The sequence below is a fragment of the Tricharina praecox genome (genome assembly GCF_024521635.1).
Source record: "Tricharina praecox strain CBS 144465 chromosome Unknown BZA05scaffold_1, whole genome shotgun sequence".
NCBI classification, from domain to species: Eukaryota; Fungi; Ascomycota; class Pezizomycetes; order Pezizales; family Pyronemataceae; genus Tricharina; species Tricharina praecox.
Genome location: NW_026250403.1, coordinates 1998703 through 2018628, shown reverse-complemented (window position 1 = coordinate 2018628; position 19926 = coordinate 1998703). Strand labels below are relative to the sequence as shown.

At 52.9% G+C, this 19926-nt stretch overlaps 3 protein-coding genes across 3 annotated transcripts; 2 read left to right on the top strand and 1 right to left on the bottom strand.

Moving 5' to 3' along the window:
- Positions 1–3992: 3992 nt before the first annotated feature.
- BZA05DRAFT_450862 (chaperonin 10-like protein) lies at positions 3993–5291 on the top strand (the record flags this gene model as incomplete). The annotated part of the gene is made up of 5 exons (XM_051487422.1): positions 3993–4054; positions 4134–4200; positions 4281–4360; positions 4421–5215; positions 5276–5291. 5 exons carry the CDS (start codon positions 3993–3995, stop codon positions 5289–5291), a joined length of 1020 nt encoding a protein of 339 aa, XP_051344515.1.
- A 5639-nt stretch (positions 5292–10930) lies between these two features.
- BZA05DRAFT_414666 (uncharacterized protein) lies at positions 10931–12470 on the top strand (the record flags this gene model as incomplete). The annotated part of the gene is made up of 4 exons (XM_051485266.1): positions 10931–11123; positions 11522–11635; positions 11731–11790; positions 12070–12470. 4 exons carry the CDS (start codon positions 10931–10933, stop codon positions 12468–12470), a joined length of 768 nt encoding a protein of 255 aa, XP_051344514.1.
- Positions 12471–14983: 2513 nt separating this feature from the next.
- BZA05DRAFT_16973 (uncharacterized protein) lies at positions 14984–19671 on the bottom strand. The gene is made up of 5 exons (XM_051479192.1): positions 18900–19671; positions 17984–18837; positions 17151–17260; positions 16335–16894; positions 14984–16277 (listed from the first exon to the last, which is right to left on the bottom strand). The coding sequence occupies exons 1-5, from the start codon at positions 19569–19571 to the stop codon at positions 15201–15203; spliced, it is 3273 nt and encodes a 1090-aa protein (XP_051344513.1). The 5' UTR covers positions 19572–19671; the 3' UTR covers positions 14984–15200.
- Between the last annotated feature and the right edge of the window lie 255 nt (positions 19672–19926).

Genomic DNA, 19926 nt, shown 5'->3' with positions numbered 1-19926 from the left:
TCTTGCCACCGCCCGCCACCGCCGCCGCTCGGATCCCTATGGCCAGTACCAAGCTACACACTAGCGGTAGTTGCAAATACGTAGTAGACTACAAAGTTACATGTGGAACGGATGGCGATTCAAGATCTCTGCAGGAGACGCTCGAGATGCTCTCGATTGTCGATGGCAAGCAGCGCCCCTGTCAAGAGCGGCTTCGACTAAGGCCATGTCGAAAGCGTGGCACTGATGGGACGGCACTGATTGGCTCAGCACCGCCCTTGGCGAGGGATTCCCACGTGGGAGGCGCGGGTTCTTCCATCATCCCAGGAAACGATGGCCTGGAGTTCGTGAAGAACTCCAAAGTACGGAGCGTCGGTGTCAGCCATCCACGGTGAATGCCTTCTACTTCCGGAGAAATCTCCGCGATTCTCGCAGGTTTCACCGTCGTAACGGAAGACGGAAGACCTGCGAGATCAAGGCTTTCGTTTGCTTTCGGTTCCCGCCGTCTTCCTGTCACCATCAAACACACACAGTTACCCATTTTCGCCAGCTGCACAGTATGATATGTACGTACGAATGCATCTCATGCGGAATGGGAGTTTATTAAAGCTTAGATAGAGTAGGTAAAGCATAGTACCTCCACTGCATAAGGCACCTCCCGCTGTGTACCATACGTTCTGAGATCGGCTGTGTGGTGCGATGTTTGATCCTGCTAGTGAGTGAACATCATCCGAGTAACTAGCACTAGACCGAATGTGTATAGGCGAGTAAATGTCCATGATTCACTCGCGATCGTATGATGGGGAAAAAACCCGCCGCCGTTCCTGCTCAACCCATATGACCTGATCTCGCATTTTCATTGGCGCCATCTTGGCCATGTGTGCATAAGTGGTGGCGGAGAAATACTCCAGATCGTTGCATCGAGCTGGTATGCATCCGAACTGCACTGCAGATAGGATTATGAATTTGCCGTGATCTATAGATTCGATACCTATATGCCGTACGCAATCTGAAGAAACTGAAAAAACAAAAGAATCCTCCCATGTGGCTGTCCCTCCAACATCTATCACGGTCTAGGTAAGACCACACGGGCAGTCCAAGACGCTAACTTTGCCACTCTTCAAGGATAGAGATGACTTGTGGCGCCGAAGGCAATTGGCAGGGGGGACGGGGCGGGACTCGCGCGATAGAAACGAAACACACTCTATCAGCGCTTCCGATATCGAGTTAGCATTCGGCTAAATCACAGCTACTCTAGTAGCGGAATGATCGGCGTCGGCAGGGGCAGTCATCATACGTACTGGTACTATCGGCGTCAGGGCAGCCATCATTGCGATCTTCGTCGTGGCGTTCTCTCTTGCTTCTCTCTCTCACTCGAGGATGGCTCTCTGCGACGATGTTTCCGTACTTACATACGTATTGCTCGTCCACGGACCACATTTGCAATATATAACGGAGTCTCCGATTTTCAGCAAAGTGGCGTTCTCCGGAATTAACCCACCAATCCCCAAACCGGCTTGGTAAGCGTGTATAGCAGATTACAGGTGGATAGTGTTTCTTGTATGCTTTTGGGTGTGTCACATACTCGAAGCCGACGCACTATGTAATGAGCATTGGCTTCGTTTGGTGGCTTGCTTGACGCGAGTGATCGGGGTGCAATAGGTGGTCCGCTGACTCTCTCACGGCTTTAAAGTGATACTAATGGATGCACGTCTCTAGTCCGGTGCTCCTTGAAAGGTCCGATTCTCAAACGCCACTGACCAAGCCGGCCACGGGTGAATTGGAGCAATGGACAATCGGTGGATTCGAATCTCCGTGCCAAGTCCCCGAAGGCTGAAGCGAATAGCCAAAACGCGGAGAAGCTTGAACAAAACGATAGTTCTGCAAACCCTGGCACCCCAAGACTTGGTGCTTCTTCCGCAACTGACCTCCTGCAGCTTTATATTCCCGGATTTTGAAATTCTTCGCCAATTGCTACCGTTCGCCGGGCTCATGGGCTATGACCAAAAGCGTCCAGGCCAGGCTTCGGAATATCCAACACAGCAGGCTCACAGCTTTTCAGGGACCCCGACGTATGCACATTGTACACCGTTCTATGTATTAAGTTATGTACAGCAATACCAGTAACGATACCTATTCTAGGTATGCATGAAGCTCAACACCGCACACTCTCTTTCATACCGCACTTGGTTTACCTACAATCGCTCCGTGAAGAAAGAATCAACATTGGACAACTCGCCGCCCGTACATAAATACATAGAGTACTCTACATAACGTGATACCAAACCTCCTGTGCCCCCCTGGATCCCGCATAAGCCCGTGGAAAACCCCCTCCCGTCCTCTTCATCGCCCCCGAGCAAAATATCGTGATCCGGCTATCCCTCAAGACGGAAAAACACACCCTCTCATCAATGTGTTCGGGCCGGTGTCGACGAAAAAAACACCAACCAACACTCCAACTCTCCGCCGCGAGTCCGGAGAAGAAGTCGGTAGTTATTCAGTCCGGATGTGTGATGTGTGGCCGCGATATCCTCCACGCAGAAAAAGTTGAGATGAATATCGGAAAAATAAGATGCGGCCAGCCGTTCAACCTCTTGTCGCCGGACCAAATGTGTAGGTAATATCTTCTCAAAGGCGGCTCCGAGAATAGGGCAGTGATCTTCTCTACCTCACGAACGTCTGCACGACCAAACCGAAAAGTATTGGGTATGATACATCAACCTCGACGCGTATGTACTATCTACCTACCTGGTAGGTTTCATCTTTCTGCATGCAAAATAAATTGAAGATCTCTCTCTCTCTCTCTACCTGGTAGGTAGTACAATTGGATCACGAACGATCACGTCGCCGGCACAGTTGCTCTTCGCAAGAAACATAACATGAATGATGTGTTAGCCTTTAGGTTGTTAGCACGAACCCACAGTACCTTTCCAAGCTGTCCAAGCTATCTAAGCTGTCCAAGCTGTCTTACGACTCTAGAAGAAGATCTGATTTCCGATTTCCAATTCCCAATTTCCGATTCGCGGATGGGAGAACTGATGTCCACCTCGAATTCTCAATTAAGTTCCGGAATCCGGAATCCGGATATGTATCCGCAAGTGCGGGGCGCAGTGCATCATGTAGGTACCTACTCTATGATCTACAGGTAGGTACCTGGTAGAGCAGAGGCGTGGGTATTCGATGCCGAGGCACTTCTGCTGTACTGCAGACAGTATCTACTACAGATATCCTAGTTATACATATCAATGGTCGAAACTCGAGAAGACGGCATATGTACCCTATATAACGCGAGATGGAGTTCGCCACACTGATTAATCCGTTCCGTTCTGGGAACACCGAAAGGCCATATGTGCTCATCTCACCGATAAGTCGGTACGCGAAGCTGAGTTCCATCTGGTTAGGTCGTTGAGGAAACTGGTCGAAGCGAAGCTGAAAGGCCAGGACCCGAGATCCAAGCCCGCTGCCCGCCGATTTCGAATCATCGGATGAGGAATTTCTCCGACTCGGAGGGGGGCTTGAAGTTGTCAAGTTGGTGCATCCATACCATACTTCCTTCGTGGGTGAAGGAGAATAACACTGATAGATCATGGAATGAGTTGGTAGGACGAGTAGAATGGTATTTGAGAACTAATGAATAGCACAAGATCACTAATCAATCGCATTTACTTGTTGCTATGTCTTCTACAACCATTGACTCCCACGTCGTACATCGCGAGAAACCCACTGTCCCAGCGTATATACACAACAATTTTCGCAATCCAGCTCGTCAGCTCAGCTCCCATCTTTGATCCGGAATACCTACAACCGACCTCATACCTGTCACCGGAGTTCCGAGAAAAAGTATCCATGTGTTACTTGCTTTGAAATCGCCGAAATACGTCATAGTTAGCTTGAAAAATTAGTGTTCCGGCATCTATGCCTCCCGCGCTCGCGAGTCGAGGTACCTATATAGACATTCACTCGATCATCGAAGTCCCTATACACATACATACACACCACTACCATATCACATAATGAAGGAAGTAATTGTTCGCGGAAACCCCATTCGTGCCGAGATTGTTGAGGTGGCGGTTCCGTGAGTCTATCCAAACCTCCCCCGAGCCACGATGATGATGATGACCGACGCTGATTGATTGATTGATCCGTCGTCACAGCCAGCCAGCTCGCGATGAAGTCCTGATTAAGGTCATGTGCACGGCCAGCAACCCGAAGGATTGGAAGGTGAGTCCTGAGCGCCTCGCAGCAGCAGCAGCAGCAGCAGCAGCAGCAGCACGGCATCCATCCAGAAAATAACAGACCAGCTCCCCGCATACGGCGTAGAACTGAACCAAGGCGACGACATCGCGGGCTACGTCGAAGCGGTTGGCGCCGACGTCTACGAGTGAGCCTATCCTCCCGCACCTCCCGCACCTCCCACGCTCTTCTGGCTGACCGCCTCCAGATTCAAGAAAGGCGACCGCGTCGCGGCCTTCCACGAGATGATGCAGCCGCACGGCAGCTACGCGGAGTACGCGATCGCGCCGGCGCACACGACGTTCCACATCGCGTCGACGACGAGTTTCGAGGAAGCGGCAACGGTGCCGCTAGCGGCGATGACGAGCGCGCTCGCGCTGCACATCGAGCTCGGCCTGCCCACGCCGTGGAAGCCAGCCACGAAGCGCATCCCGCTCATCATCTACGGCGGCTCCACCGCCGTCGGCGCGTTCGCTATCAAGCTTGCCAAGCTGGCGAATATCGGCCCGATCATTGCCGTGGCTGGCAGCGGCATCCCCTACGTAAAGTCGCTCGGCCCAGACAAGATCGTTGATTACCGCGAGGGGAACGTGGCCGCTGCGCTGCGTGAGGCCCTCGGCGGCGAGAAGTGCTACCACGCTATCGACGCGATCTCGGAGACCGAGTCGTACACCACACTGGGCGAGGTGCTCGCGAAGCCGGGATGTACGATCGTTACCGTGCTCCCTGGGAAGGAGTACACGGACTTCCCCGAGGATGTCGAGATGAAGGTTGTGATGGTTTCGGCAGTGCACAAGGCCACGTCCGGCCCCGCCGGAATGCCGGTGGCGCCGGATGCGATGGATTTTGGACATGCCATGTTTAGGTTCTTTGCGAGGGCGATGGCGGATGGAAGGTTCTCCGGACACCCGCAGACCATCATTGAGGGCGGGCTCGAGGGCGTCGATAAGGGAATGAAACTGCTGAGCGAGGGCAAAGCGAGTGCTACGAAATATGTGTACCGGTTCGTACCCCTCCCTCTGCACGGATGGTTATGTGAAGCAGCAGCTGATGGATGCAACAGAGTCCGCGAAGAATAGGTGGTTGGATTACGGATAACGATGTGCATAGAGATTTCATCTGTGGGAAAGACATGCTGCAGCATATACCGTCGTTTTTGCGCGCAATGGGGGACATTTGTATCATAGTACATACAGCAAATCCGAATCAAGCTCGATTCGGTGAGGCTAGTGTCGAGTGACATATCATGCAAACCAGGTCATGTGCTCGCATTGACGTGTCCATTCCCGCCAACTTCCCCTCATCTCGATCCGGTGGTATGTTGCCCGAGCCTGCTGGATATCCGTGTCGATGACAACAAAAACTTCGTCCGATGATCGTCTCAATCAGCTGAACACGGTCCGGCCCACCGAGGATAGGTACGCTTCAATTGAGGCTGCGGCGAGGCGAGTGGAATCTCGAGAATGATGCGCAACTCCGACAAGCACCACGTTGTTTTCGTGCCGTGTGCTTTCCAATTGCTTGCCACATCATCGCCTCTCTCTCTCGGGCCGTCAAAGCTGTCACTGTAGGTAGGTATGCGGGTATGCACACACTCTTCCGGAGGGCGGAGCCAGAGACCGGCTAGGCCAAACCGTTTCCAGAAGATGGCAGGAGAAGAGAGAGATTCGAGTCTAGAAGCGACCAGAAGAAAAAAAGAAGAGAATGATGGTTGTGTGCAGGGACTGGGGACTGGGGACTGTGGGGCCGACACGCGTTTCTTTTGCCCACGTATGTATCTACATACATAGGCAGGCAGGCTGTGATGTCCCCCGCCCCAGACAAGTATCGTACCTACATGGACACACATTCACCGGGATTACATACTGGGACAGCTCATCCAAGATTCGCGAGAGGGTGTTCAAGGTGTCAGCGAGAACGATCTCGATGGTCCGTCCTGTCGCAGACGGTAGACCTTCCCCCGGACTCCAGAAGAAGAAGCCGTTCCCGTATGGAATAAGTTGTAGGCACACGGTTTCATAGGTACTCGGCAATCCCCTGGTTACAGGTACTGGAGCACCGGCAGTGACTCGATGCGTTACATACCTCGTGAAGGTTTTGGTTACATAGTCCGCTTTGGCCATAATCACAGCACTCTGAGTGTGTGTGTTTCCAGCTCGTCAGAGTCTGGTTTGGGGCTTCAACTCGGAAGTAGCCTGGTAAGTTGGTAACTAACGGCAGCCAGCCAGACCTCCTAAGACGGCTGTTTGTACTCTCCTCAATCAGCCGAACGCTGTCATGTACTCATGAGCCAATCACGAAAACTCCCGGCCGGCCCGGGCGGACGGGCAACAGCAACAGCGAAACGAACGAAACGAAATGATGCCTGCAAGGTGCTACAAACTCAGGGCCGGCCATGCAAAAAGCAAGAAACCAGAAACGGGAACGAGCAAGCGGACAAGTGATTGGCCGCGCCCACGCAGTTTTGTGCGAAACTCGGCAGCCTTTCGTCAGGCACACGACACACGGCAGAATCGGATTGGAATTTTTTCTTTTTCTTTCCTTCGTTGCTTCGCTCTCGCTCTCTCCATCCGACGATGCTTCGCTGTCGCTGGCAGCCTGCTTTGGTCTTGCTGTTCATGTGCCACGTGTCATGCAACAAAAAAAATTATTTCGAGCCAACCCAACATGTTGTGGTTGTGGTGTGGTTCCCGGATGCATGGGTGGGCTAGTTATAGTTCATAGTGATTAGAATCGGACATGATGCTGCTGCTGCAGCGCCAGAACCGCTGCGTCGGGTACGCGATCGTGACCATCTCTCCCGAAAGAAAAAAAGTGATTCTGTGCTGTCGGGTTCGTCGGATGGTACATACTCTAATATGTACCGGTATAATAGGTACAACAAAATCCATACCCGACCCGTTCGCAATGGTGGAGTATGTACCGGTGGGTAACTATATGGACTCAAGAACCTGTTGGAAATGAAAGAGATATATAACTGGTAGGTGGCGGGTACTTATACATACTTGGATACTTACCGGTATGTACATACATAAATACTGTGGGGATCTCGTGCCGCATGAGAACGATCAGCGCATTGGGTCCGTGGTAGTTACTACCCTATGTAGATTCTTAGTTACCATGTATCGTGGGTACTTATTTAGGTACTCTGGTAGTCTGGAACAAGTGGTCTATTGCCTTCTGAAAGAGGAAAGAGAGAAAAAGCGCACAGAATAATAGTGACGTCCGCTCGTACCGGTATGTAAATCCAACAGCGCGCCTGTTCTTGGACCTTCCGTGTAGTGTACACTACTTCCAGAGTTGTTAATAGAGTATGAGGTAAGTACTTCGTTACATTACGTTACAGCTTACTCTGACGGAGGGGCCTGATTCTGTTAGTTACGTGTCGCCCCAACACATGTTTTGACGATGACAGCTGTGATTCTGTGATTTTGTGAAACTCCACGACATCCGACGGGCTCCTGCGTCGTCACGTAGGTACGTTCGTAGGGAGCACGATCATCAGCTGGTGGGTTTGCTTCGGATGTGCGAATCTGCTAATTACTTACTTACCTGCCTATTCCTCCCTGATTCCTTCGTGACTTCATCCGTCAGTCATGTCATGTCATGTCATGTCGTTACCTCGAGAGGATGATTGGCGTTTGCAGGTACTTACATATGTACATACATACCTGTGGGCGCCGGGCGGATCATGGCCCCCTAAGTATGTAGTTACAACGGACGTGCAGCTGGTAGGTATCCGGAGATGAGGCAGACACATCACGGGGGTGGGGAGTGGGAGATCCGAATCGTAGGGCACCAATAATCCATCGAAGGTTGACCGCGTACTTGTTCGTGTATGTGTTCCATCTCATCGTACTCTATGTAGTCGAAAGCTGCAGCTACCCGCGGTCCATCCGAGGTGTGTGGTCGACATCAGGCCTAAAAACCAGCCATGTAGGTATGTAGGCCTGTGGGGCAAACTCGGCGGCGGTGATTTGCTCGCCCTGGCCGACTGGCTAGCTGAGCGCGGGAGCCCACACACACACACACTCGCTCGCAGTACTCAGCATCCGACAGCAGCGGCAATCTCGGACGATGCGGGCCTGCGGCGGCGAGCAGGTGGAAATAGTACATAGCATTCGTCGAACGGTGAACCCTGATAATCCGTGCCGCGGGCGGTGAGCGGCGGGCGCCCCTCAGATCTTGAGTAACGTTATATCAGTTATATCAGTTATACCACCGGCCGTCAGCATTATTATCATCATCACCAGCACGCACGAAGGAACAAACGAACGGACGAACGCAGCCTCCCCCTCTCCTCCACGAGCCACCACGGGGCTACATACATACTACCATCCTTTTGTGTACACACCGCCCGTGAGGTGATGTCAAGCGGCGGGAGCCCCCGTGCCGGCGGGTATTGACATATCACATGTACAGAGCGAGCTCATGGCAGGCAGGCAGGGCGGCTGTGGAATGAGGCCCTGCCGCCTCGCCACAGCTGAAAGCTCCCTCGCGTCGTCCTCTTCTTCGTCCTCCTCCTCGTTTCTACACCGGCCCATGAAATATTGAGTCCGGCGATCCGAATGACAAGCAACCAACCAACCAACCAACCAACCAACCAACGCAGTTGCCCTTGTGTGGTCACCCAGATCGAGTACATAATGACGGCCTTCTCGATGGGTGGATACCAAGTCGAGTCCAGTCCGGTGCACCATTACACCATCCATCGTTCGGATGCGCTCACTCTTGCTCGTTGGGACGACAATCGTTTTTGGTGTTGGGGGAAGTTCAAGTGTATGTAGTTGGTTAGTTAGCGGCCTGGTTCGGTCGGTTCAGTTCAGTTGGGGGCAGCCTTCCGCTGAGCTATAGTACTCCCTATATGCTTTCCGCGCTGCCGCGCACCATTGACGAGGTAAATATAGTAGTGTGTAGCATACCGCAGGAAATATGGATGGTAGATCCAAGAGGATCAAGCGATGGCCGGTTTAAAATTTATATTTATATGTAGCCGCCCCAAGAGATGTGATCCGAGGGGGTGGGGGAGGGAAGGACTCGGGGCCTATGAAGAGGTTCGGATGATCGGACTGGACTGGCCACACCAGCCACAACGTGCAACATCAAACATCAAGTGATTCATCCCTCAGCTCCCCAGGCACGGTACTATCGGTAGTGTAGATAGATAGGTGCCCCCAGGTAGCCCCAACAGTCCAACATACATCTCCATCTCACAAAAAGGAGGAGGCCAGTTTTTCAGGGATAGGCCGAGTAGTATTATAGTGATGGTGTACGCGTTTGGACTGACTGGAGACGTAACTGCCCGGCTCGGTTCAACGAATAAGCTGGAGAAACCAATGACACTCGAGTTCGGCCCTGCCCTCACAACAAGGAGAAAACGAAGCCAATAAAGCCTTCCACATGCGCCAAGCGATGAGATGCAGCCTCCGATAGCTCTCCCCATTAGCCGTAGTTGCGGCCCTGAGAGATCAATACTGTCCTGTTCCCACTCCCTACGCCCGCCCCGCGAACCCTCCCCTCCTCCACTGGAGCCCCTCTCCCCCCCTCCCCCCTCCAGTGCAACCCTAGCCCCAAGATAAACGTCCAAGGAGGACGCCATAATCCCGGGGGAGCTGTGGCTGTGTATGTAGTTATTGCCGCAAACAAGCGTATGGCAGTGGGTAGCTGAGACCCTGGGGTTTGGCGGGTGTAAGTAAGTAGGCGGTACCAAGTATATATCTGCGGCGGGAGGATGGGTGGGTGGGTGAGCAATGCAACCTCGAGCTCATCTCAACCTCCTACCCTCACGAGATCCGGGAGAAGCAGTTTCTGGCAGCTTTGGATGGAACCGACGGATATGTGCTGGCGAGCTATCAGTTATCAGGCATGATCTTGAGCAATCCGTACGTACGAACTTTTCCAGGAAGAGGCCAAAGAACCACATACTTCTTACCCGGGTGAGGAATATTTTTTCAATTCTTTCTTTTCTCCGATTTGCAAGCAAGGGGGCCAAGATAGGCAACAGCAAGACGAACGCATCGCACCCCCATCTCTTCACGCATCCATCCATCCCTCGGCATACAGTGTCTGTCTAGGTATCGTTCCGGCCGTTCGTTCGTTCGTCCATCCGTTCGTTCGTCCGTCCGCGGACCAGGCAGGCAGTCAGGGAGCATCGAACACGTACTCCGCACCGATCTGTTGAGCGGCGGCGTCCATCCCAAGTCATCTTGAAAGGACCTGCTACATACTCACATCTCACTCCGAACCCGCCAACCAAGTACATCCGTTGCTCCTCCCCGAGGCAGGCTTGTGGGCTGGCTGGCTGGCTGGCTGTTCCTTTGTTCCCTTTTTCCCGAACCCACCGCACGGTGCAGCAGCGGAGCGAGCTAGCTTTCCCCGGCCCTTTCGATGGAAGGTTCCGTGGAACACTCTTCTGCAGGCGCAGGAATAGCTGCTGCTGCTGCTCCTGCGCGCCAGCTCAACGATCACCCTCCAGCAGCAGCAGAAGCCGCAGTAGTATCGGCAGCATCACTACCGTCACAACGGCCACCACAGTCAGAAGGCCCATATCGACAGCGGCGGCGTCCGTCTGAATCCCATGCAGCAGCAGCAGCAGTGGTAGACAGGTCCTGCCACAGCGGCGGCGGTCTAAGTCATCGCGCATACGCAGTCGCGCGAGACCACACTGGCAGCGAAGGCAGATGCATGACTGCTCGAAAGGGCCGTGGTGGGCCACGAAATGGTAATGCAAATGGAAACGAGGGAAGGCGTGGGACTGCTTCTGTTGTCGTTGCTCCTGCTGGACCTGGGACATGGAGCCACTCTCGGCCATCACTTCCTCTTGCACTTCTTCCAGCACCACCACCACCAGCACAACCACCACCAGCACAACCACTACCACAACCACTACCGCTACTACAATTTCATCCAGGGTGCCATTTAAAGCCACGTCGATCATGGGTTCCCGTCGTTTCCCTTCCACGAGCTGCCACAACAACTGCACTACAATCCGCATCATCATCTCAAGCTATTCCTGCGCCGCTATTACTTGTACCGGGCCTCCCGCTGCAACAACCCAGCCATTCCTTCGTCCCAAGGAGCAGCACCAGCCGAGTCGTCTTTCATCAGCAGCAAGCACTAAAGCTCAATCCTTATTCATATTTCATTCCTCTCGCTATATCTCAACCGCCTTCACTTCCTCCGCCAAACTATTTCCACGGCTACGGTACTACTGCTACACCTTCCATCAATTACCATCACCAGGACAACAATAACAACAACCACCACCACTACCATCACCACCCTCACTCCTACCACCTTGTTTCCACAGTCCCAGCGGTCATGCCTATCAGTGTTTCCACAACCCCAGCGGTCAAGCCTTCCACAGCACCAAGCTCGCCAACACCGAACGTTGACAAAAAGAGCTGGCAACAAAAGCTTAGTGGTATGCATAACTTAGAGCATTATTGCCTCTTCTTCCTACTCCTTCTGCTTCGGAACCTCAGTGGGGGCTAATCTTCTCTTTTTCCTTCTCTGCAGACCACTGCGAGGCCACAAACCTCCCGAAGCCAGTCTTCGGGCTCATGTCTGATCGTCGTGGTACGTTAACCACCCTTTCCCTCAACAAAAATAGTCGCCCTTGCACTTTCTCCCGCGGATTTTTTCTTCTTCCTGCATTGCTTCGTTGTTATCGACGTTGTCGTGCCCCATTTTTCCTTGCGCAAGAAATCCGAAACCACCACCACCACCGTCGCCGTCGCCGCGACCACAATCCATGCCATGCACGAAGAAAACTGGCTAACCGCAATGATGTACATGTAGGCGGAAGAACAGCCTGGCAAGGCACGGTACGCGTGGGTACATACCACGTAATAAAAGCACGATACTGGTACAATGGTCATTACAACGCCTACGAGGACGCTGCCGAATTGATGCTCAACATTTTCGAGAAGCGATCAAACGGCGAACAGCAGTCCCCAACTTCCCCGCAGACTTCCCCGCAGACCGCCCGTCCATATTTCGGCAGCGACGAGTTCTCCAACTACACGACTACTGCTGGAAGCAGCTCGGAAGCAGCTGTAAGAGCGGGCGGAGGAGTAGGAGTAGGAGTAGGAGTAGGAAGCATCGGTGGGAACGGTAGCTACACCTACGGCTCGATCGGGGATGCCGTTGTTGGGCAGGGACTCGGCGGAGGACTGCGCCATACACACTCGCATTCGTTGGCGCATGGTTCGCAAGCTCGGGGTGCAGCATCGTTCGTCAGCAACTACGGGGGCTAAAAAGCCCTTAGTTTGCCAGCTGGCAGGCAGGCAGGGCGTCTGCGCTGCAAGGGGAGGGGGAACTCATTTTCCGGCTACCTAGGACTGACAACAATAACTCAATGCAACGATCGCGAACGAACGAACGGCCAACGAATGGAACTGTACGGAAGACAGCAACAGCAAACGGAAGACAATAAGAAAAAAAACATCCACCGGCGGAGCCCTCCCCCTCTCTCTCATTCCTTTCTTTTGGAACAGGCAACCTTGTAATACTATCGGCGGCGACGGCGGCGCGCGTTTCTTTCCTCATCATCAGCATCATCAGCATCATCTCGCATCATCTCTCGCATCAACTACTTTATAAAATATGGCGGCATCGGTATGAAATTGGGGAGTTGTTTCCTTGTTAATTTTAGTTTTCTTTTCTGTTATTTCCTTGCGTTGTGTGCACTATTGGGGCGGTGGATTCGATCGAGTTTAGTTAGGGTTTTTGGGAGGTTCAAGTTCGTTCAGTTCAGTTTTTGGTTATTGGGAAAAATCTATTTGCTTTTTGTTTCAGTGTCTTTCTTACCAGTACTTTATTATTTGCTTTTTTTTTCTTTGGCTTTATCTTGTGCTTTATTTTATTTTTTTCTCCGCATCGCGTTTGCAGCCCTTTCCGGCCGTCTGTTCATTTTTGCGTATGTAAAGCTATTTTCTAATCCTCTCTCCATCAGATCTTTGTTTCTGCCTGCTTTTTGTCCTGATCTTGTCTTGATCTTGTTGCAACGTTACCATAAGGCCCTAGAAAATCTCTCGTCTTTCTCTCTTTCTCTCTCTTGTACGGTATGGTTATGGTTATGTGTGGATAGGCTTGCTACTTTTGGTTTGCAGTGTGCTGCTGCTACTGCTACTGCTACTGCTACTGCTACGATGCTACGATAATGTTCGCTCGCTTGCAATTGTCTTTTCGCTTTCCGACGGATGACGATGACGGTGATGATGATATCTAAATTTGCGGTTTCCTAATGGAGAATTGATTTTACGATCGTGGTTAGGATTTGACCTTCGGGAATCGATATTCGATATGGTATGTATCGGATGTATCGTGCGTGGGGGCCCTGGAATTCCTCGGACCACCCAAGACAGTGGGTTATGGGTACCTATGGGGCAATAAGTGATGGGCAGTTGTTTACACGGCTACATCCACCACCCACTAGTTCGAATTCGAATATCCTAGATGGGAGATGGAGATGGGATGGGAAGATGGAGGGATGGGACGGGGATGTCCTTTGTTCCGCGGGCACTCCCGACTTCCGATTCCCGATCTTTCCTTCTTTCCTTTGTTTGTTTGTTTGTTTGTTTGTTCGGATTCGGATATTCAACCGTGGGGTTGGCAAGTACATACTGCAGTCTGGGTACTATATCAGTATCCCTACTATATCGTACCAGGTACCTGGACTCTGGAGTCTGGAGTAGGTAAGTGGAGTAAGTACTATGTATGGATAATTCTGTTTGACGTTTGTTTGTTTTTATACCCACTATTACCCACTCTCACGCACACTCACATGCACAAGCACAAAGCCTCAAGCCTCAAAGCCTCAATCCCCGAAGCAACGCTACGGTACATACCGGCACCTGCCCTCCTTACCCTTACGTTTTCTCCCCGCAGCCACAGCCACACCCGACAAGACAAGACAAGACAACCCCACACACTCGCGCCCATTCCTCGCTCAAGCCCCAAGCCTCAACCCTCAACCCTCAAGCCTCAACCCTCACGTGTGTAAGTACCGATAGGGCTAGACAGTGGACAGTAAACCGACCGACCATCGTGGCGCGGAGTGGCGTGGAGTGGCGTGACTCTCAGAGATCCCGAGTGCAAAATGCCCAGTGAAAGTGTAAGATGCGCAGATTCCTTAGCCAGCGCCGCATCTACATCTTTACATAGACTACCTATATTGCACATATACCCCCTCTAGCGTAATGTACACACTTATGTACAGGCTTATGTACAGACTTATGTGTATGTACATGTATGTACTCCACTCTGCACTCTGCATTCTGCAGACGTCCGTTTGCACGCCCTTCCCCATCCTTCCCTTCCGCTTCCCTTCCCCTTACCCTATTCTTCCCAATTCTTCTCCATTCCTCTTCTTATTCTCTCCTGACCCTCCCTCTCTCACCGCGTTCCGTGAAGGGGGCCTAACCCCGATTGATTCGATTTCAATCCAGCCCGGAGGATGACGATGACGATGATCATCCTCGCTCGCGCATTGCATTGCAGATGGAATGAATGAATGGTTGGGACTTGGGGGTGGTGGGGCCGCATGTGGCTGCAGTATGTGTATGTACTTTCCTGTCTGTCAAAAGTAGTAGTACATACCGGCCTACCTACCTATGGGGATTTCCTTGACAGATGTGACTATGTATAGACGGGATGTACTGATACATATACACCAGTGGAGAATGCTGAGATGTACTGTACTTAGGTAGGCGGATTGGTGTATCCGGCTAAGGCATGAGAAAGAGTATCCCGTACCGATACCTAAATGTACTCTGCCTGTGGACTGTATGTATGTGTGCAGAGTATGTAGGTAGGTAAATTCCGGACAGACGCAAAGCAGTTACATAAAGAATATCAAACGCCCCAAATACCGCGTGCGAAATTCGAATCCCGGCCCAAAGAACAGAAAGAAAAAGCAAAGCAACCCCACATCGAATCGAAACCAATTCTCCGATCCGATCCCAGCTGTGAGTAGAGTACACAAGTTAAACCTCCGTCTCGACTTTTTGGGCGTCGGCCGCTCTCCCCCGATGTTTCAACCTCGACTTGAGATTATCGCCGAGCTCATGGGACTTCTCCTCGACCTTATGTCCCATCCAGGCGACCTGCCTCGCCGTCCGGAACTGCATCAGCCCGCGGTGTCGGCGGTGCATGTCTTTGCGATTGCATTTATAGTCCTTCAGTTCATCGGTCAGCCCGCGTTTTCCGTCATCGTGGTCGGCGTTGTCCCTTTTTGCGTCGTTGTAGGCGTCTTCGTCGTCGTCCGAGGAGTCCGACGAGGACGATGTCTCGGAGTGGTACCCCTCCACGGCTTTGGCGTCCTCGGCCGCCTCGAGCACCTGCATGACATCCGCCATGTTCGTGTTCGCCGCGGCCATGTGTTGGTGGTACCCGCTGAGGCCGGGCCAGAACTTCACCCGGACTTTCAACACGCCCACTTGCTCCCCTTCGTTGTCGGCGTTTTTGACGGCCCGCTTTAGGTGGCCCTTTCGCACCGGCAGCTCGAGCTCGACCTCGTCGTCGTCGGCAATGTCTTTGAGCCACAGCACGGCGAACGCGGGCGTCGTGTCGGGTCCGAGAGAGTACTTTCGGAACTGGACGAGGAGACAAGAGGCATAACGTTTACACACGGCAAGGTGGAGCGAACGATCGCGGCGCTTCCGGCTCCACTCCCTGGGTGCGTCCGAGTTTGGGAACATCTTGTGTTTGCTGTAGAGAGTGCGGAAGACGAGGCGGCATTGGGCAAGGTCTTGAGGAAGTCCTTCGGAGGCGGAGGCGTGCGGCGAGACTTCAAGTGTGCCCGTGCTCCAGCCCATCAATGGCGGCGGTAATCGGAGGTAGACGCTGCGGAAGATTAAACAGAGACGAACTCGGCCGTATCCGATACCCCCGACGAGCGGGAAGGATTGCACCACCTGTGAACCAGATGCGAAGATGCGATCGAGCGGTAGGACGACAACTCCCAAGAGCGGGTCGGCTTCATGGGGACGGTGGTCTCGAACCGAAATGATGAGTGTCGTTGTTCGGAAGTCACGGATGAAGCGCTCTACACTGGCATCAAACTGTTGGTAGTGTTAGACCTTCATCGCTGGAACGAGGCTGGGAAGCGGAATACATACGAAAGGCTTGTTATCCTTCAGCTTCGTCCGCGTCTTGTACACCTTCTCGTGATTGATGATAGCTGTGCAATAAGCGCTAGGGAGATCTTCGCCCTCCTCGTCCTCTGCCTCTTTGACACCCGAATCCCTTACCCTCTCCACTTCAAGCCCCACGATCTGCTGGATCCCGATATACAGGATTCCGCTAGGGTAATCGGTGTTTGGAGGCGTGTTGGCAATGATCTTATCGCTCTGTTCTTTCAAGTCTTCCTTCTTTTGCTGTGCTGTTTCTCCAGTTTCGTCAAGTCCACCGGCTTCCCTGAGTTTCCGCTCGGCCTCCTTCTCAATCTGTCTCTTTGCCTCCTCAACATCGACGCCTTCACGATGGGCAAGGTACTCGCCAAAGTCCGGCTTCGAGAAGTATCCGACGTTCCACCACAGTTTTCCAGGGCAGGGCTTTCCTTCGTAGTCAACAAAGTCGTCTTCGCGTTCTAAAATACGGTTCTTCATGGAGTCCTGGGTCATGACATCTTTGAGTGGGATTTCCACGACTCCTAAAAGATCGTCCGCTGTGGTTCGATCTGGTAAAAAAAATTATCGATTAGCTCAACTCGTTTGATTAGATGAGCTGTGGAAAACGGTTGGTGATGAGCACCACCACGCTGGCTAATGTCGATGATCATTCGAAAACAACGGCCAGGATTGGTGCTTGGACAATTGAGACCACTTTGCTGTACTCTACACGACAACAACGAGATGGCATCTCGAAGTGCCCAGTCACAGTCTTCCCAATAGATGCAAAAGAAATAAAAATCGGGGGGTGTGCGACAAACTCACCAGAATCCCACAGCTGCAGCCGCAGGTTTTCGTCTGCACCAACCTCCGTCGGTCCCACGAGCATCGTGTCCGTCTCATCCCAAACCGGCTCTCCTTCATTTTCGATGATCCTATTATGTTGGCACTCGAATCAGCCCTCCTTTCTAGGTAAAAGATGTTCATAAGGCTCTCAAGCTATACGCATGGGTAATGAAAGACGATTCGTCAACAGCTCCTGCTGCTGCCATCCCCCTAGTTCGAGCTCGAGCTCGTCGTAAGCCCCAACCAGGAATGTTCGCATGATGAGTGTCTGTGGGGCAGGCATCAATGCTCCGGTGCTCTCAGCCGTGTCTGACCGCTGAGGTTGGGATCACGACGAGCGAGCGAGCAGGTGCAGGCAGCATCTAGCTTCACACTCCCAGAGCAAACGCCCAATCGGAGATGCTATGATCGACTAACAGGCTGAGCTGTAGAGTCAGCTCCAACCAGTGATTTTTGAGCTCCTGTCATTGGCTCCTAGGCTGGTGCAATCGCGTGCCAGGGCATGAGATGCCAACACGATGCCCTTCGACATGCCAGGATGATATCTTGGATATTGCAGCTCTGTGCCAGAAACCTGATAGTCGTATGATGCTGTCTCCTCCTTCGTAGTACGATGCTCTCAGTGAGCGGGTACGACTGCTCCGGGGTAGTTCTGAGGCATTTCATGACCGGGGCACGATCTACCGGCAGTGCTTTCGGGCTATCAAGGCATCCTTTGGTTGGACACCTTCGAGGAATTTTTCCAACTGCTTCCTCTCCCCTCCTCACGGACCATCAAGCAGATAAAGAAAAAAGAAAAAAAGTCAGCCTACCTGGTACTCCACATCCCCTTTCCCCACTTGCCCCAGCCAATAGCAACATATGGATCACCTCTTTTCATGGCCCCAGGTAGCCACTTCTTGCCGCCATCGCCATATTTGAAGCCTGTTGCTCTGATGACCCTGACGACGATAACCCCCACAGCCTCCGTATCCATCTTCTCCTTCCCGGTCAGGAGGGAGTTGAGATCCAGCGTCAAGCTGCGGGGTGCCACATATGTGCTGATAGCCGAATCGATGCTACTTTGGAGGAACCGATTTAGCACGGGCACATCCATGATGTTCAGAAAGTTCTTTGCGATAGGCACACATGAAACGTTGACCTTTGGCTGTCCGAGCAAGGTGAGTGTCGCTAGGCCCAGAAATGGAGGATTCGGGGTAAGTTGGATACGCATCCTCGCTGTAGCAAGGATTCCTGTTACCTCTACCCAGACTGGAAACATGACCCCTCCCATGGCCGAGAATTCGATCAGCAGGTGGGCGTTGCGACTGCGGCCGCGCAAGCCTCGCGTGGAATGCGCCGGTGGTCGCGAGCGGTACGCTACGGCGATTTCAAAGTTGGCGAAATCTCCTTCTTCGCCCGGCATGCCCTGCTTGTCCTCGGCAGCGTCGCCAGTCTCAAGCCATCGGATCCCGAGAATGCGCAAGCTCTCGTTTCCCTGGCCGAGTTCGGCAACCCGGACACCTTTGACGAGCTTCGGAAGTGATGCCTGCATCGCATCTTCGAGCATATCGGCAATGGAATTGAAGAGCGCCGGATTGACGATGGGCCATAACGACGATAGCAAAGAGTTGACCCAGGCTGCGGATTCCGGAGGCTTGTGCTGTTTGCTTGTGGGTAATGGTTTCTGTGAGTATCACTCGATTAGAACGCCAGGGTGTCTCGCCGAAAAGAGTATAGCCCTCCCACCTTCTGCTCCACCACTTTCTCGACGTCACCGTCATCGTCTGCAACCGCAGTGTACGTCCAGACCATCGCGCCCGCTCCCAGACCCACCACCGCACATCCCACAATCCCAATCACCATTTCAAGGAACAGGAACCCCACACCCTCCGACCCCGCCATCATCATAGCCCACATAAACACCACAACCGTAGCCCCCGCCGTCGCCCCACCCGAAATAAACGCAGCGCGAAGCCTACCCCTCCTCTCCCTCTCGGCATAGTCCGTCCACCGTCCCTTCGTCTCCTCCTTAACAAGCGTATTCATCTCATCATGCCTCAGATCCGAGTCATCCTTCCTTTCCGCCGTGCCCTCCGGCTGGTCCTGCGGCGACGCGGGCGGCGGCGGAATCCGTTCGAGCTCGGTATCTGTGGCGTCGTGGATCGCTATTTGGAGGTGCGTAACCGGATCCGTCACCTCGCGCCGATTGTGGTTCTCCGTCGAGGGATCCGTCTGCGGCTTCAGGTCGTCGCCGGATGGCTGTTGGTCCGCCGGTTGTTCGTGCAGCTTGTTGGAGGTCTGAAGCCCCGTCTCGTCGTAGCGGGGGTTCACGCCGTCAGTCGTGAATTCTTTGATGCGTTTCTCGTCCATTGTTGCGCTATTGCTGTCGGGGTGGGTTACTGTGCTGCTCGTGCTCATGCTCGTCCGTGTCGTGTCTGGTTACAGTTTCTTGACTTCGCCGGAAGACAAGTTCCGACTAGGTACGGTAGATATACAGTTCCTGTTGTGTCCAATTGAATGACTTGGCCTTTACACAGGATTTCTCGATCTGAAGAGCGCGATCCCTTCAAGAATTCCAGCCGGAGAGTAATTCCACAGGGCGTCGTCGGTGTTGTGCAATGAGCTCATTCGCTGTGCGTGGCCTGAGTGGAAGGCGGGTTCAATTGGAGTACGCGGCACGCAAGCTGTCAGTCAGGGAAGGGTTGAGGTTAGCTCCTATTACACGACATCATCACACATCGGGATATGACATCATTGTCCGCACCAAGCACAT

Bases quoted from the DNA above. Each gene is read 5' to 3' on its own strand.
- BZA05DRAFT_16973 (XM_051479192.1), bottom strand. From the start codon at position 19,571: ATGAGCACGAGCAGCACAGTAACCCACCCCGACAGCAATAGCGCAACA. The intron at 18,838-18,899 runs GTGGGAGGGCTA...TGATACTCACAG, and splicing joins AGAAAGTGGTGGAGCAGAAG to AAACCATTACCCACAAGCAA. The intron at 17,261-17,983 runs GTAGGCTGACTT...CCAACATAATAG, and splicing joins AAGGGGATGTGGAGTACCAG to GATCATCGAAAATGAAGGAG.